This window comes from Hydra viridissima, unplaced genomic scaffold (genome assembly GCF_058129835.1).
Source record: "Hydra viridissima isolate aposymbiotic clone 2 unplaced genomic scaffold, HvirCarnegie_v1 scaffold_2, whole genome shotgun sequence".
Classification (NCBI taxonomy): domain Eukaryota; kingdom Metazoa; phylum Cnidaria; class Hydrozoa; order Anthoathecata; family Hydridae; genus Hydra; species Hydra viridissima.
The window spans coordinates 21565332-21584471 of record NW_028324301.1 but is presented as its reverse complement, the minus strand read 5'-3'; the positions used below and the strand labels follow the sequence as shown (position 1 = coordinate 21584471).

The 19140-nt window shown below is 29.5% G+C and overlaps 2 protein-coding genes and 2 pseudogenes across 2 annotated transcripts in view; 2 read left to right on the top strand and 2 right to left on the bottom strand.

The window, feature by feature from the left end:
- Positions 1-19140, top strand: part of LOC149892434 (uncharacterized) — a 335617-nt gene that overhangs the window by 199858 nt on the left and 116619 nt on the right. The gene's annotated exons all lie outside the window — the stretch shown is intronic.
- Positions 537-18319, top strand: LOC145185363 (prostatic acid phosphatase-like). Its single transcript, XM_090077382.1, has 13 exons — positions 537-704; positions 829-921; positions 1051-1143; positions 11319-11405; positions 11940-12005; positions 12364-12462; positions 16578-16664; positions 16904-17030; positions 17162-17253; positions 17359-17462; positions 17571-17675; positions 17807-17892; positions 18099-18319. Exons 1-13 carry the CDS (start codon positions 618-620, stop codon positions 18218-18220), a joined length of 1248 nt encoding a protein of 415 aa, XP_089933508.1. The 5' UTR covers positions 537-617; the 3' UTR covers positions 18221-18319.
- LOC149892440 (uncharacterized) lies at positions 13472-14265 on the bottom strand (annotated as a pseudogene).
- Positions 14305-16427, bottom strand: LOC149892439 (uncharacterized; annotated as a pseudogene).

Below are 19140 nucleotides of genomic sequence, written 5' to 3'. Positions count from 1 at the left end.
TTTTGAATGATTTGGAATGGTTAAAACTTTATGGTTTATTCTAATTATTTGAATCACTAACACTGCAAGTAGACATCTCTCACAGTTAATACATTTGTTAAAATATTTATATTTTTTATTTATGGTGTAAATATTAAAGTTTAGATTTATTGGTGATATTAACATCATAAAGAAGAAATATTTTTTTTCTGAACCAAGAGGCCTTTGTTTTCTGTCAATGTGTAAACTTAATGGAACAGTATAATACATTGATTCAAACAAATTCTTTCCTCCACCGAGCTATTAAAATTTTTTTCAACTTTTGACATGTCTTATATTTCTTATTCTTGAGATTTTTTTAAAAATTGTAAGATTATTTCTCATGCATATTTTGTCCATTTTCATTTTTCTTGTTGAGTCCATTTTTCACCATCAGAAACAACTTAATTAAAAGGTGTCTGAAGTAGACTTTCTTCTAATTCATCATCTTTTTTGCCAATTTATAACTGTCTATAATTCTATTTCTAATTCAATATATACTAATTCATGGAAAGTTTGAAAATTAAATGTTTTGTAAATTAGAAATTACAAAGAATTGTTATAATCTTTAAATTGAAATAGATATCCAAATTTCAAAAATGAATGTTACAAAGTTTGTGGTTCTTCTACTACTCGTGGGATTATCAAAGGCATATATGGACAAAACTCTTGTTATGGTTCATTTGGTAAGACACTGATAATATATTAATTCATATTAAATTTCATTTTTGAAGCTAGTAATATAATATTGAAGGAATACATAATGATTTATAGAAATGTTTATTGTACAAAATTTATTCTTTTTGTAAGGTGTATCGTCATGGTGCTCGTTCTCCTATTGAGTTCTTTCCTAATGATGAATATAAAAAACAATGGCCTGTTGATCCTGGAATGCTTACAAAGGTTTAATTAGATAATAGTGTTTTTTGTTTTTTAAAAAAGTAAAATTTGTTTTTAGTAATTATTTACTATACATGTATTTATTATGCATCTTACTTAGTAAGTAATTTTAATTATTGGTTATGTTTGTAGGTGGGGATGAATATGGAGTTTGAACTAGGAATGTTTTTGAAAAAACGATATGTAGAATATGGTTTCATAAATCAAAGTTATGTAGCTAAAGAGGTACACAAATCTTTTTATGCTTCAAAAATGTATAAGTGACTAAATGTATTAGGGCAAATCTATGGAGAAATTTTTTTTGAAAACAAAAATTGATATGGGTGTAAAAAATTTTATGTGCAAAACTGATGATAATTTAAAAAAACTTAAAACTGATATAGGCTTCAATATTTAAAAACAAAAAAATACTGACAAAGTTGAAGATTATTGTGCAGATACAGAAACTTTACTTAATTTTAGCTTGTTGCAAAAAATCTTTTATAATATATTTAAAATTTTGATCTAATAAAACCAAAACATCAGTTTTACAAAACTAATAATCATCAGTTTACAAAACAACTGTTTTGTTTTGAGGTATTTTTTTAGGGAAAAGGGCTGCATTAGGATATGTGGCACCATTTCCAAATATTCTTTAAAGTGCTCCAAAACAAAGAAAGATGGCATCCTAAACAATTTCACTTTTTTAATTTCTTTAAAACAAGAAATAATTCTTCTCAAGAAGTCAATACTCTTAATAAACCAATCTCTACCCCAATATCTTCATGGCAAAGGTTTCAACAAACTAAAAACAATGCAACAGTTTAAATTAATAAATTAATATTATTACTAGCTAAACTACACTTACTATTTTTCTTTTTTTTGGAATAAAATAATTGGTTTTGTTAATCTTTCTGTGTTTTTTTTTATCTACTTAGACCTTTAGTAAGAATTAAGTTAAACCTTTTTTGAGTCCAAAAACAAAAAAGTTTTGATGTTTCGGTAACTTCAGACTTTACAGCATATTCAACTAATTGAGAGTGATTAGGAAGATATGTAAGCTACAAAACCTCTCCAGATTCTTTTCCCTTCATCAGGTAAATAAATGAAAAATAAATTGTAGCAGGAGGTTTCAATTCAATTTGAGATACTTGCACTAGATCCCCCAAACTTTTACAACCAAATTCAATCTTCATAATTTTTTTGGGTTTAATCTGAAAAAAAAAAGCACTAATATTTGTAATGATCTGCAAATAAAAATGCATCACAAAAAAACCAACTGAAAAGATGATTTATTTTGTTCAAAAATGGTAATAACTATTGAAAAAGTAGGTAATATGTTAAACAAGTCATAATGTATGAAAAAAAATGTGATAAAATGTATGTAATGTATATCCACTCTTTATTTTTTAAATACATTAGGTTTGACAATTATTCTTGGACAAAATTGGAAATAGTTCTTGTGGTATTTCTTGCCAAGCAGTATTTACTTGGTTCCACAAGTCATTCTTGTAGTTGCTGGACTAGTATTTCTCAATAAGCAGCATCCAATCATATCTTTAAGGTTCTCAATTGTTGATAAATCTGGAGAATATGCTTGTGAAGGCATAGCATTTACATTATTTTTGTCTAAAAACCTTAAAGTTGATCTTGTCATGTGAGGTCTGGAATTGTCTTGTTGAAATATCCCATTTGTAACTACTTGTACAAAAGGGAGTCCTACAGGTTCTAACACATTTTCAATGTAACTGGTGGGAGTTATTGCACCTGGGAGAAACACTAGGAGTGACCTAGAATTATTTTCAATAGCACCCCAGACTATGGTTTCAATGTAATTTACATGCTGTTTCATGAAATGAAACACCACCTACATGTAGCCCAATAATGTCCCTCATTCAAAGGTGTTAATTGTAAATAATATCAGTTATAATGCCATCTTAATATGGCAAAAGACAGCTGAAAACTAAATGATAAATGATAAAAATTTATTTTTTATATTCCTAAAATCATTATTTTAATGGTCCACTATTTTGGATTAATGCTTCTTAGAAATTCATAAATATACTCAAAATAAATTTTATGGCTATAAAAGTTTATTATTGAGAAAAAACTTTTTTACTCAATTGTTAAAAAATCTAAATAATTTTATAGTGGTGCAATTTCAATTTTGGATGGTGTATATACTCATTATAATAACTCTGAAGGTAGATTTTCCTCTCTAGTATATTTATACACAATACATAAAATGTCAACCATTTATCATGGTTCACAGGTTGTGTTATTGCGTATTTTTTTTAGGCTTGACCTGTATTTATACCAAAAGTATATTCGTATTGTTTTCTTTGATCATTACTTAACCCATATAAACTCATGATTTTTAAAATGTGTTTCTTGTCTTTATTTGGTGTGATTTAGGTCCAAATGAACAATAGTCATCAACTGTTTCATAATTTTTTATATACTTAAGTGAATATAGGTGAAAATATCGGTGTCAGTTTAAACTGACGCTAGCTGCAGGAGGGTACAGGTTTTCTCACGTGTCTTATTTGGCTATGACAAGAAGAATAGTCAAACTCTGAAACCAGGAATCACATGGCAATGTTAACTGATGCAGCATAACTCACAGTGACGTTTTATAACTGTTAATAATTATTTCACAGGGCCACCTAGCGAGTGAAAACTGCCCGTTTGACGCAAAAGTGTTCAGAAACAACGAAATGGATGCAAAAAATATCATGAACTTTTAAATAGCACATAATAACTGTAATGTCACATTAATGTTAAGTTGCAAAGACTATATTTCATTGACAAAAACAGGCATCAGTTATTTGCAGTGGAATGCCTTAAAGCAACCAGGATGTAGTCCCACATTGCACTTCTCACAGTAGAAGACTGATGTGCCTTTGCAGCCGAGTGCCACACATCGACGCTGTGTACCCTGAGCAATCCAGTGATCTGTAGCATCTGTGCGTACTTCAGTAAGTACTAGTCGATCGACTGCTACACGAGGTGGCGGATACGGCACTGAATTCTTCTTCATTGATAGTGTCTGCACATAGGTTTGTGCAATCTGACGTCGAAATGACAGCAGATCATGCTCTGGGGCGCCAGGTATTTTCTCCTGCATATGGTACAGCTGGAAGGCGTTCTGAACGGCCAAATCAACACAAAATCTAAATGTTGGCCAATACCATTTCTTTGATCGGTGCTGAATCATATAGCAAGCTAGATTTTGGTCTAGGTGGTCCACACTGCCCATCCCATAATTGTACAGTTGTATTACTGAAGGCTGATCAACGTCTATGCGCTTCTTCTGTGCTGATGAATATCTCTTAGCTTTGCGAAGTGGTGCGACACCAGCGTAAGTTGATGCGACTGTCACAACCTTACTGTCATGCCAGCGTACCAAGCATACATTAGCCTTTTGATCCAGGGCAATGTCATGCGAGCCACGAGGCAGCTTGTCCATTGCTTTGATGTTGTTCAATGGCGCACCTTCAGTTCGGTTAGAACGGAGAGTGCCCGTGGCGGCCATTCCTCTATCCGCTAGTAAGCGCAACAGTCGTGGGCTGGTAAAGAGGTTGTCAAACACAATGTGAAAGAAATTACCGTCATGTTTTGGTAAATCTTTTGTGAGATTGACCACCACCGATCCACCGAGGCCCAGATCTTTATCTGTCGTGCCAGCACCTTGATATGGGTAGAAATTGATTACATATCCCAAACGAGTTGCTGCCACCCACATCTTATACCCAAACTTGATGGGTTTGCCATGGATGTATTGCTTTGCACCGTGTTTGCCGTAATAAGGGATCATACTTTCGTCGATGCTGATGATTTGTTCAGGCTGAAAGTTTGCCAGGCAAGCAGCATTGATGGACTGGATAAGAGGGTGGACTTTGGCAAACCTGTCAGTCATATCAAGTTCGTTGTTATTGGCAAAATGTATATTACTCATTATGGAACTGAATTTACTGCGTGACATAGCCGCCGACACCATGGAATTGTGTACATCCCCTGCAGTTTCCCAATACATAGGGCGACAAGGCAGAGGAGCATAGCCGCTTATTAGAAGAATCGATAGGAAAAGCTTGAGTGATGTAATGTCCAGATCAAAATTGTCATGCCCTTTTTGAGCAGCGTATTCTTTGCTTTCGTTGCATATTCTGTGCATTAATTCTGGTGTCATGAACAACTCAAATAATGACACTGGTGACAGATGGTTTTCTACTTTAGGTGGGGGTATGGTCCATGGAAACTTTTCCTTTCTGACGGCCTCCTTGAAGTCGCTTTTGACCCATAACAGTTTATACAGAACTTGTTTCTTTGTTCTCTTGTGCTGCGGACCCTGTTCCACTATATCATCTGCAGTGTCCTGTGTATTATTTTCTGCATTGTCCTCCTCTGCAGTGTCTTCTGCACCGTCCGACTCTTCCATTCCAATAACATCAGTTCCATTGGGTCTTCGTAGTTTCATCGTCACTTCCGCCAGAAATTGATTACGATTGAGACTGTTTGGATCTCCACACACCTCATTCTCATCACCAGAATCTTCGTCAGTGTCTGCACCAGAGGTTATTGGAGGAACAATTGATATTTCGGCGCTCTGAAGACATTCATCGTCTGTATCTTCTAGCAATTGTAGCACCTCATGAAGCCGGTACCTGCAAAATATATGAAATTAGTTATTACTTATTTATTTGCTCTGATGTTGAAATGACGTCAAAGCATTCCCACAAATTACGTCATTATAAAATAGCAGTAAAATAATAATAAAAATTATCAATAAACAACTCTTAACCTTCAAATATAAGAACTCAGAAGGGAAATAAGGTGGGTCACAGTAACTTACATAAATACCAGACTGCTGTAGTTTAATTATTTTGTATTAGATAAGGCTCATATATTTACAAGGAGTCATACAGTGTCTACAAACTGATGAAAATGCCTTCTATTCCGAGGTGAATAAACTGTTTGAAAACCTGTACCCTCCTGCGGCTAGTGTCAGTTTAAACTGACGCACAGAAATCGCATAAAAATTTAAAAAGACTAGCTTTGTTGACTATACCGAATATTCAAATGTTAAAATGATATTTAACAATATATTTAATCTATATTTCAACTAAAAACAAAACATATATGCATACCTTTTTCTTGACGAAACACTCATGTTCGAAAAATATTAATCAACGCTACTAAAGTGTGTCAACTGAGCAAAAATTAAAATAAGTTAATGCAGTTTACTTTATTATCAGCATCATACATTCACACATGATGTAATTATTACAAAAAATGCAAAGAATGTTTGTTATTTTGCAAATTAAATCGGATAATGTGACTGTCAGTTTAAACTGACGCTAGCCACATATGGGTTAAATCAGAAATAACAGGTTCATCTAAGGAAGTTTGAATTTCTGACTTTATTGTAGAAAAACTTATTATAGGAAGTTTACTTATGGAATCATTTAAAATAGATGAACAAACTGCACCTTTATATTTTTTTGAATCATTTGTCTTCCATCAAATAAAATATTTACTTCCATCAAATAAAATATTTACTTCCATCAAATAAAATATTTACTTCCATCAAATAAAATATTTACTTCCATCAAATAAAATATTTACTTCCATCAAATAAAATATTTACTTCCATCAAATAAAATATTTACTTCCATCAAATAAAATATTTACTTCCATCAAATAAAATATCCTACTAAATATAATTTTTTACTTATAGCTTTTTTTATTGTAACAATTAAGCCATTTTCTGCGCAAGTATTTGAACTTAAATTGTTAAGAACCGTAGCTTCAAGAGTTTCCATGCTTTTAAACTCTTCTAGAATTTCTTTAGTTAAGTTTCCTTTAGTAACTTCAGTTTCATTCATATTAATTTCATGTGTCAAATATTTTCATGCCTTCTTTCCTCTTTCTGCAGTAAATGCCAGATATTCTTCTTTTTCAATTTTTCATATTATTGGTTTTGGTTCTAAATTGTAAACAATTTTCGTGAACAAGTGTTTCTTTATCTTTTTTATCATCAGTTTCATGAACAAGCATTTCTTTATCTTTCTTTATCAATTCCAATAACTTTTAATTGAAAAATCTCTTTCTTATGTTGAATGCCAAGTTGTTCTCCCATTTGAAATTTCTCGTTAAATACCTTTTTTGTAATAGTATTAGCTCTATTAGTAACTGCTATTGTGTTATAGCCAATAAGTAATCCTGTATCCAAAATGAGCATTCTTACTAATTTCATGTACTTTTGCTTTTGCAAAGTTAGGCAAGGGTTTGTAATTGTATGAAATAGGTGTTTCTTCATAAAACTCTGGATCAAGAGTGTTTTCAACATTTTCACCAAGTATTGTCATCTGAAGATTGATCAAGTACTAAATAAAAATCAAACAGATTTAAAAATAGTTTAGTTAAAAAAATGATCTGCACCATTAATTTTGTTAACCTTCCACATTTCCACATTAAGAGGAGGAGTACAAAATGCTATAAAACCGAAGAATAAGAAGACATTTCTTTTAATACATTTAACTACTAAAAAAACATAAAATCTAAAGTTTAGTATAAAAATTAAAATTAGTTTAGCATTAAAAAAAAAATTAGTATAAAAAATACAATGACAATATAATAATGATCCCATATACATATATTCATGCTAACCCCTAAATTCCATCTTTTTTAGCTCTTTGGTCTTTTAAGTACTCCTTTTTATTCACTGGTGTTTAATTAAAAAAAAAAAAAAATTATGGATTTGGTAATATTTAACTAAATTTTGATATAATCCAAAAATTGTATTGTTAAATATATTTCTTTCTTCATCACAAATGCGTAAAATGTTTTTTTCTGCAGCCTTTGACATCTTGATCAAAACGCAGAAATGTTATATTTGAATATTATTTAAGAAGAAACTATGCAAGAAATTGTTTCAAAGTAAGTAAAGATGACCAATATTTTTTTAAAAGTTCGAAACTAGATGAGTAAGTTTTTTTTATACCTGTCATCACATTTAGCGACAGGCAGTTCACATTTACATGCAGATTAATCAAATTTCTTTTCCAAATAAACATTGCTAGATTTCCTCTGTTTTGATTTTTTATGCTTAGCATGCTAACTCTTTTAAAAGTTTTTTCTTTATGCTTCTCTCATGCATCAAGGGGAGTTTAGGGTTCAGTTTTCTGCATAACTCAACAAGTTTGATGCTTATTTGTGAAACAATTTGTTGATCGGTTATTTTTTTGGTAATGAATTGTATATTGAGCTAGTAATCTTACTTTTTTGATAGAAAAAAAACACTAAAAATAACTTGCTTTAATCGGTTTAAATTTTTAATTAAAAATTAATTATCTTATAAAATATCTTATTATAAAAATTAATAATCTTAGTTTCCACTGCTCAACGAAAAACATTTGATGTTTGACAAAAAACACAAAATTTTCATGAACTTTACTCTCTTATATCTTTTTGTATGCTTAAGCAAACACCTTGAGGTTTTTTGAATCAATTAGTGTTACTCAACCTCTTTCCAGCCAAATATAAAAAGTACTATGGATTATATGGCTTCATTTAAGTTTTATCCATATCCTAAGACCACTTTTAAGAAAAAAGCTTTAAGCGGGAATGTTTTTTTAAAATGAAGCTTTTGGAGGTTAGGATTCCTTAGTACCAAAACACGTCCAATTTTAATAAAACTTTCCGTATATATTAAAAAAGGGATGAGGAATCTAATGGAATGTGGACACTTTTTAACTTTTATACATAAATTTTTAGTTCTTAGCGTTTCAAAACTTCAAGGTTTATTTTTATAGAAAAAAAAGTGTTTTTTTAAAGTGTCCAGGTGGAAATTGCAAGTTTAGTCTTTCCTCTTTTTATAACAAGTATTTATTTATGTTTTCTTGAAGAATAGATTCTAAGGATTTGTATATAGAAATTATTAACCATGAGCGAGATCTCGTCTCGTTCTCGTTTCTCGTGAGAAATGGGACTTCTTGTAAGAAATGAGAAATAGAAAATTCTCGCGAGAAGTAGAATGAGACTTAATTATTATATTATTTTCCAAATTAAAGATTATAATTTACAAAATGCTTAATAATTTGTTTTTTTTAATTAATTAATATTTTGATTTTAATAAATCTGATTAAAAATTTAATTTGTTTTTGAGGATAGTAATAAGAACAATCCGTAATAATGTCATTGAAATAATTAATATCTGGATCAAATTTTTCATCAGATGTGAAGTATCTCATTTCTGAAAAATTACAACTAAACGATTTAAAATCATTTGTTTCAGACATTTTGATTGTGTTATAAATTAGAAGAACTTTCTTAACACTGTATGTTAAAAAAAAAAAAATTACTTTTTATGATCTCTACAAAAAATAGAATCGAACTTGAGAATTGCGTATTTACCTTCTTTTCTCAATTTAATCACTTCATCCCAGAGTTTTTTACGCTTTTCTATTGTTTCCTTTGCAAAGTCTTCGTTAACAAACACACCTGTTCCACGTAGTTTTTTTGAGTTTTTCAGAATTAACTTTTTATGATTGAAATTTAAAAGTTTTAAAACAATTGATCGCTCTTTTCCTGACTTAATTGACCCTGTTCTGTGCGCTCTTTCAATTATAATTTCTTTGTTTATTTGGAGTTTTTTTGGAATTTTGGAATTTCTTTGTTTATTTGGAGTTTATTTGGACTTAATTTCATTAGTTTACCAGTGGAATTGAACTTGACACATATTGTTCATATTGAAAAGAAATATTCTTGCCTCATTTCAACGATCAAAAATGTCACCAAGAAAAAACAAAATCTGGAGATATTTTCAAAAAACAAGTGACGGTGCTGAATGCAAGGCGTGCAAAAAGTCTTTGAAAACAAAAGATGGAAACACAAGCGGACTTCATTGTCACCTCGAAAAAAAACACAGCCAAGATTACGTTGAGTTTTCTGAAAAAACTGACGACTCTCTTCTTCCTCCTCCTAAGAAGAAACAACGAACCATGGTCGAAATGCTTGAAACAAAGTCCAAATATGACAAAGACAATTCCATTCAAAAACAGTTTGACTCTGCAATGCTGGATTACTTTTGCACTGATCTGGCATCCTTTTCAGCAGTCGAAGGAAGAGGTTTCAAGAAATTGTTTGACATTGCTAACCCTAAACTGAGCCTTCATCACAGAACAACATATTCAAGAAAGCTTTCAATTCGGTCAAGAGAAGTTCAAGCTGGAATGAAGAGCATAATAACGGAGATTACGCCAAATCTAAAAAGTGCTGCATTTACTTCTGAGCTTGTTAAATTTCTTGTCTTGTCTCATTCTCGGTCTCACGAGAAGTACTAACTTCTCGTCTCGGTTTGAAAAAACCTAGTCTCGCTCATGGTTAGAAATTATGTATATATATATCTATATTCCTTCGCATATTTTATGACGATTTTTGTTTTGATTTTCGCGAGGTAAGAATTATTTTGTTCTATCTCCAAGTTTTAATGTTGGGAAAAGTTTTTGATTTTTTCTAAAAGTAAAAATTGTTTAAAGTTTTAGCTTTAATTTTTAAAGAAATAATAACTTTTGCTTTAAATAATTTATGTTTAAGCAAATTATTTGAAAAAAAATTACAAAATAATGCGTATTTTAAAAGTTATTATTGCTAACTAAAATTAATAACTCATTTTCTCCCAACTTTTAAAACGGGAGATAGAACAAAAAAATTCTTACCTCACGTTTTGCGTAAAATAGATGAACTTGGGCAGTCCGCACAGGTTAAAAAAAAAATTGTGGTATTTTATTTACTTATAGTTGTTGGATCACTATAAAAAATTTAAAGTCAAATGTAATAATGGTTCAAAAGTTATTCAAGAGTCAATATGACACCAAAACTAAGTAAATAGTTAAAAACCCTCAGTCTGTAAAATAGACAATTCTGGGCAATCCCAATAGAATTAAAATTTTTTTTTTTTGGTCTTTTGTTGTTTTATAGTTGTTAAATCAATATGGAAAATATCAAGTCAAATCTAATAACCATTCAAAAGTTATTCAAAAGTCAATATGATCCAAAAATACTCTCTTTTTCAGTACCATAAGATTGCAAATTTTCCATACTTAAGCCCCTATACCTTTCATCAAGAAATCATCAATTTTTGCACTGCAAAAAATTCAATAACTTTAGATCCGCTTAACTTCAAAGACCGAATGACCCCTCATTTTTTAAGTCAAGTCAAGCCCTATACAATGATTAAAATTCTATATGTTTTTTTTAATTATAAAAAAATTGTCTGGAATGTCTATCTTAGTTTTAATCGCAGAAGTTTTCTCATCTTTATCAATTTAAATGATAAACATGAAATTGTCTTAAAAATAAAAAAAACTGCATATATACCATTTTTTATAATAATTCATGCATACCATTTTTAAATTCAGGTTTACATTCGAAGTTCTGATGCTTCAAGATGTTTGCAAAGTGCAGAAACTCAATTAGCAGGACTCTACCCACCAATAGGATATCAGGTATGTTTTTAAAGAAAGTCGCTCTTTATTTTTTTGTAGGTTAGAAGTGTAGTTTTTAAAATAAATTGTATAGAAATTAACAAAATTCTTATAAATAAATTGACCCTTCCTTACTTTTAAGCTTTTTTTTTTTGCTCTAATTGTAAAGAAGTTACATAATAGGTAAATCTAAAAATGTCACTATGGTGACATTTCATGGTTTTTGGCATTTTAAAAACTTTAACTGTGAAATATTGTTGTATTAATAATTGAAATTTAGATGTTCAAGAGTTTAAAGAAACTAGAATAAATTTCGGAAATCTCGGTTCAAAATTTAAAAAACAGCGTTAAAGTGATGTTCAATAGCTGAAATCAGATGTAAAAATGGTTTTAAAAAAATATTACAAATTATTCTAAATTTTAAGAGCAAATCTGGATTTTTTAAAATGTAACCTGTTTTACTTCTTTTAGCTTCTTTAAACTTCTTTAAAAATCTTTTAAACATGAATTTACCTTTGTAATTAACGTTGTTTTTAATTTTGTATGTGTTTAAAGGTTTGGAATAAAGACATTAATTGGCAACCAATACCTGTTCATTCTGTACCAGGGGATGCTGATCCTGTGAGTCTTGTCTTATAAAAATAGAAATGTAAAGTCTTACACATTGTGGGAACCTTGGTGACATTGATCTCTAAATAAATATAACACTTAGAGTTGTATTAGATGCCACACATGTGTTATAGTTTAAAAATATAAATATTACAAAATACCAACTTCTTTAAGAGCCTTTAAAAAACCCCCCGGTCCTTTACAATGTTAATAACTCTCATTTAAGATTTATAAATTTCATTTAAGATTTCTCTTATTCAAAATCTTCCCCCTTTATTTATAAGTTGGGGGGGGGGGGGGAATCACCATGTACTTTGCTAAAATGTTTAAAACAGTATGACTTCTGTAAACAATTTCTGTTATCAATTAGATTTTGCGTTCTGATGAAACTTACTGTCCTCGTCTTAAATATCTTTGGAATCAACTTCTTTCAAAGCCTGATTATGTTAAAAAGGAGCATGACAACCAGGTAATCTCTTAATATACATATATATTTATAGTTATTGTAGAGATAAAGATATTGCATGTATATATATATAGGGCCAACCTTAAAAAACTTTTTTTAAATAATTAGATTGTAGTGAGCTAACCACATTAAGTAATTCTTAAAATAAAGCGGTAGCGTATATGTTTTGTTGGATCATAAGTTGAATAAACATCTGCAAAATGTATCTGCAAAACATGCTTTAATTGAGTACTGGTTCATATTTGTTTATGAAAAATATTTGGTAATGAACATTTGTTCTTATAGTGCTGTATTTTCAATGGTTCTTAAGCATGGCCTTCTATAATAACAGGCCTTGACATCGCGCAAGAGGCCACAAAAACTGAAGGCCGATTAAAAATTTTATTACTTAAATCGATACACGTTTTATGAAGAGCAAATAAATGTTAGAGTGGTTGTTTTCTCATATAAATTACTAAGAAAAATAAAATTATTAGAGAAAAAACAATAGCAGTTCAAAAATCGATATATTTTGCGGTATTTCACGTTGCCAGAATAATAACAATGTTGTAATTAGCACGATTTGAAGACTAAAAACAGAAACAAAAATAAACCTGTTGGTAATTATTTTCTTTAAATACAATTCTGTAATTAACATAAAGCATGGATAACTAAAAACTTAAATGTAGTGATGAAAATGATCAACAAAAAATCCATCCTACAAAAACAATCTTTTTATGTATGTATGTATGTATGTATGTATGTATGTATGTATGTATGTATGTATGTATGTATGTATGTATGTATGTATGTATGTATGTATGTGTATATGTGTGTATATATATATATATATATATATATATATATATATATATATATATATATATATATATATATATATATATATATATATATATATATATATATACATACACACTCCAAATATATATTGAGCTAAAATGCTTTTAAAAAAAAAAGGATAAAAAGTGTAACAAGAAAATTAAAAAAATGTAAAACTAAAAATTCACAAAAATTATGATAGCTTCAGTATTTTCATTCTTGACTCTCTGTTACTACTAAGAGTGATAATAAGTGTATGATTCTTTAGCAAAATATTGGAATATACTCTGCATTGCTTTCTTGTTTTTTTTTAAGTCCATACTTAGCTGTTATAAACTGAAACTGAGTAATACAAAATGTCCTGCATAAAAGCCCAGTGGCACCTTGAAAAAATAGAAAGCAAAATAATGACCATTGGACGAGAGTATCAGTAGGGATTTGAAGTCCACCCCTGTTTAGACTGTTCAGATAATTTCCATATTTGTGATAATAATTAGCTTTATCATCATAAATTTTTATTTCACTTTTTTGCACATAGCCAGCCATGTAAACTATAGTCATTAATGTTGACTGATTAACTGAACTTTCAAGATCATGCAAATTATCCAGCAGTTCTTTTTTATCAGTAGAAGTATCTCTGTAACATATTTCACAAGTATGACCATCAATGCCATCTACAGCAATATCTAGTTTTAAAGTCAATTTGGTATGTTGAATATGTATTTTTTCAATTACAGATTTAGCATTTACAAAATAGGTACCTCCTGATCCCTGTCATAGCTTAGAAAAAACTTTTTCAATTGGATCTGTTGAAAACCAACCTAACGAAACACATTTGGCTCCATTACTTAATAACATTTTCACTAAATCAATTAAGCCATAGCATGTATGTACAATTCCTATACTGATATCTTGTGTGAGCTGTTTGACTCATTTACCAGAAGGCTTCATAAAATTTGACAGTTCGGCAGTTTCAAGTAGTAATTGTAACTGTGGATCATAAACTAATTGGATTTATTATATTTATTAATATTCATATGCCCTACATATAATATCTGGGGTATATAAAACTTCACCTTCATTAACCTTTCTCATGGCATTAAGGTGCTCAAATAGAATATTAGATTGGTGAGAACTTTCTTTAGACTTTAAAAATCTAACTGCTTCAAATAAAGCAGATTTTGTTTTGATTAATGTTAACCTTTTTGTAGTTAAAGATAAAATATTACAAATGGTACCATTGTGATAGATGGTGAGTTTAACGGTTGTTGTTTTCCATATTTGGTTACAAAAGGTGCATCATCTGGCCAATGCAGTCGACATACTGCTGTGTAGTCAGAGACAATAAAATCTGCTCTTGGGATTGCATCACTCATCTTTTTCTTTCCTCTGGATCCTTTAGTAATTTATAAATCGAGATTTTCTTTTCAGTTAAGTGATAGTTCGACTTGCAGTACACAACATTTTAAAGGCATTTTTTAAACTGGTAAAATAACTTATCATTAATTCGACAATATTAATACATATATAAACTGTTAGTTATTACAGTATCCAGTTAGCTGTTACGTCCTAAAGTTGCTTTATATAACTTATCAACCAATAGGATTTCATAAATTACTAAAATAAAGGCACAATCCAGACTTAGGTTAAAGTAAAAAATCAAAATGTAAAAGGAGTATTATAAATCAGCCTTCAGTCAAACAACTTTTTTGCGTGATGTCAAGGCCTGTTATTATAGAAGGCCATGTTCTTAAGTATTGTAAAACTTCACCAACCTGGTGGGACACTTAAATGAATCTCTACCAAACTTTGGAGTTTTTCTGCATTTGGTGATTGGAAAAGAAATGTAATAAGAGGTTTTGCACATATTTTGAAAATAGTGGAACAGATGGTGCATCCTTATTCTAAAGATCCAGATGTTTGGTGTGTCTATTAACAGAGATGGTATCACTTCTGTTATTTGCTTTGGCTAGAGATGCCCTACTTAAAGAAGAATGTTAAATTGTTGTTGACAAAATGATGGATGTTGACTCATATAATAAAATTATACAAACCAACATCAAGATTATGAAGAAAATAAAAACAGTGGCTGAAAAACAATGACTGAACCACAAAGTTCAATTTATATTCTCTGATGAGATAGAAAAAAAAAAAAGACATTTTTCATAGGTATAAATAATTATGAATGTGGGTTATGACATTGGATATTCTTCAGTTGCTGTATGTGGAAACTCTCACAATGTAAACTGGTTGCAAAAGAGACACTTCTAATACCTGACACTTCTAATACCTGACACTTCTAATACCTGACACTTCTAATACCTGACACTTCTAATACCTGACACTTCTAATACCTGACGCTTCTAATACCTGACACTTCTAATTCCTGACACTTCTAATACCTGACGCTTCTAATACCTGACACTTCTAATACCTGACACTTCTAATGCCTGACACTTCTAATACCTGACACTAAATTTCAGAGAGATGTTTTTTTGGATCATATAATGCTTAAAAGGTTCCTCTAAAGTGATATGGTAAAAACTAATTTCCCATTGAGATAGAGCTTTTTAAATTTTTAAATCTTTCTCAAATAGTTGAAAAATATTTCTTTGAAAATACTCATTTAATTAAATCTGGAATATTTTTTAATCATCTCAAGTGAAGAGAATTTTGCCAGCATTTTCATACAAAATGGCTTGACAAAGAGGTTGTACTTAAGTGTTCAGACCTCCTAATCTCCAGATCTCCTAAAGAACTCACAATCTTCATCTTAGTAGAGTTCACTTGGATTAAAACTTAAAACTTGCAAAATTAACTCAAAAAACTCATATATATAATCATTAGTATGAGTTGCTCACAATCAGAATCTCTTGTAAGGCTAATTATATAGTTCTAATAAAACATAGATAGAGATTTTGCACTTCAAAGTATTTTAAAGCTTAGAGTATATACAGAAACTAGACTGTGTGCCTCAAAGGGAGGAAATTTACAAGCATCAAATCGATTGAACAAAAGAGATTTTTTAAGATATTTGAAAAAGTTTTTTCAAAATAAAATAAAATGTTTGAAAATTTGTATTATAAAAGCGTTTAGAAATTCGAGGCTTATTTTTCAAATGTTACTTTGCAATCCTTTGACATTTCCATTTCCAAAAGACATTTTTTTAAAAAAAAGCACAATCTTCATTTAGTAGTTTTTTTGAATTTGAACCACCATTAAAATTTTTAGCATACACTCAGTTTGTGTCTATGCTAAAAATTTTAAATTTCTTGAGATTTACAAATGTTATTTTTTAGGACTTTCTCAAACTTTTGAGTAATTACAGTGGGATGAGTGTTGACTTCACTAATGTATGGGTAATAGATGATGTAATGAAGTGTGAAGTAAGTCTCAAATGTTTACAATTTTTATTATACTTTAAAATTGGATGAGCTAGAAATAGGATAAAATATGAAACCAGTTTAGAGTAGTTTTAACTGTGCAATTCAGTTAATTTTCTGCTGCTTATCAGTATGATCATGAATGTAATGATCATCGATCATTGTCATCTTTTATACAATATTTGTGATTTCTATAATTAGTAACTTGTCCAAAGAAATGTTGTATAAAAATAAATTTTCAGGAAGCTCAAGGTTTTAATACACCAAAATGGTACAAGGATGTACAGAAGCAACTGGATGAACTGAGCTCATGGGTCTTTCTGCATCAGTATATCAATGTTAATGATGAATTGGGTAGACTTCTGGGAGGTATGTGAATTTTTTACACTTCATAAGTCTTTCTCTATTAGATAATAAACCTTTGATTAGTACCAGATCACTATCAACCTGCTTAACTGTTTGATTGAAAATCTATTTTCTTTCATCATTTGTGATTTTAGGTCCACTTTTGAATGTGATAAATACAAACATGAAAAGTTTCTCTGATAAAAAGTCTTATGATGACTTGTTCAAGCTCACAATGTTTTCCGGAGTAAAATTTTCTTTTTCTTATTTTTTTTAAGAGTATTTCTAGAAACATAACATACTATTTCTGCTAGAAAGTTAAGGTTATATATAGGTGAACCATTCATTTTAGCATGATACATCAATTATGGCATTAGCAGCTGCATTAAATGTGGACATAACTGTACCAACTTTTGCATCTTGCTTTATGATTGAAATGTACAAAGATAAGAATGAGTAATGACTTTCATTTTCTTGTTTATTTTCGTCCTTGTTCAAAATTTTATTAAGATTTATTTTATATTTTATTATTGAATATATTAATGTTTTTTTTTTTTTAATTAGAAACTTCTTTGTTGAAATGCAGTTTCGAAATGACTCATCTGGGAACACTTTTCCATTCAAACTTAAAGACTGCGATTTCTCTTGTCCCTTATATCAATTTCTGAGGTCAGTATTTTACAAATGAAGTGTTTTGTTCAACAAGTTTCTTTGCTATATATAAACAGACACACACGTGCGCATGCGTTTCTCAAGCGCATTTTATGTAAAATAAAATAACAATTAAATTATTGGTTTAGTCTGACAAATGAGAGAGTAGCGGAGAAGCAATATTGTGATGGTGTTGATGATAATGATGATAATTCTGAGTTCTTTACTTTAAAACGTAAGTTATGATGATTGTAATGGACAAATATTTTTCTGTTTTTTTTTTTAAAATTTGTAATTAAAGAATGTAGTTGAATTTCATAGTTTTTTTTTTTATTGTTTTCAAATTTACAGCAGGTACTTTTTGTGTAAATTAATTAAAAAAAAAAATTTCTTGATTTATGCTTGATGCCTTTAACAGATGAAAATTTCATGTTTTTTTAGAATTGAAATTTCGAATTCAGATATTTACAGCATTAACACTGTTTCTAGTGTTAACATTATCTGTTGTAATTATCCGTCAGAGAAAAACTTGGGCTGTTGGAAAGAAAGTCATCCAAGCATGAGATTTAAAAATTTTACGTATTTTATTCATTTAACAGAGTAGTAAATTTACTTTTTTTTTTTTTTTTTTTTTTTTTTTTCTGTTAAATTTTTACCCTCAGAAATTCTACAAAGCACTTCAATAGCAATATCAAACTGCCCAGTACCAAGATTAAGGGGTCGTAAACAAAATGGCGGCAAACAAATTAAATTACTTTTGTTGTAGCATTATTTTGAGTGATTATTAAAATAATTGCTATTCTTTGTGAATTTTTACAGAAGATCAGAAATTGGTCGGTTAATTTTATAGAGTTTTATTAATTTTTACAAAGATTTATGTAGCTGATGTAAATGAAAATTTGAATTTTCTGGAAATCGATTTATTATTGTTTGTTTTTATTTTCAGATATATCTTTTTATATATATTTTTATATATATTATTTTTAGTAAATAGATTTTTTTACTCATAGCTTTCGTAACGTGAAGATTTTTTTCTAAAGATTTTAACAAGATTTGTTTCTTTAGAGCGCGGCAACAAAACTAAGAGTTGTTTTTTAGAAACAAAACTTTGGGTGATGGGGATGGTGATGGGGATACATTTTCTAATTACAGGATTATCTACTACTTTTTTAATTACAAATATACCTAAATATTTGTCATTAATTACAATAATATATTGATAAAAAAAAATAACAATAACATGTTAATAAAATGAAATTACAATAACATGTTAATAAAAGCTAAGTTGAGAAATCAGGTTGCTAGGTTGGTTCATGTTGGTTGTTAAGTAACTTGATTTCGTGAACAAAGCCATACACCGGCACTAACACATACATCTGTACTAAAATATACTAAAACTTAAGCCTAATGATCTAATAACCTAATATAGCATAATATTAGTGGCATTTTTTATATTTAATTTTATAATTTCATTATAAAAAGC

Excerpts from the sequence above, each read along its gene's own strand:
- LOC145185363 (XM_090077382.1), top strand. The coding sequence starts at position 618 with ATGAATGTTACAAAGTTTGTGGTTCTTCTACTACTCGTGGGATTATCA. Across the intron at positions 705-828 it reads CTCTTGTTATGGTTCATTTG|GTGTATCGTCATGGTGCTCG; the intron begins GTAAGACACTGA and ends TCTTTTTGTAAG. Across the intron at positions 17,254-17,358 it reads AGCTCACAATGTTTTCCGGA|CATGATACATCAATTATGGC; the intron begins GTAAAATTTTCT and ends CATTCATTTTAG.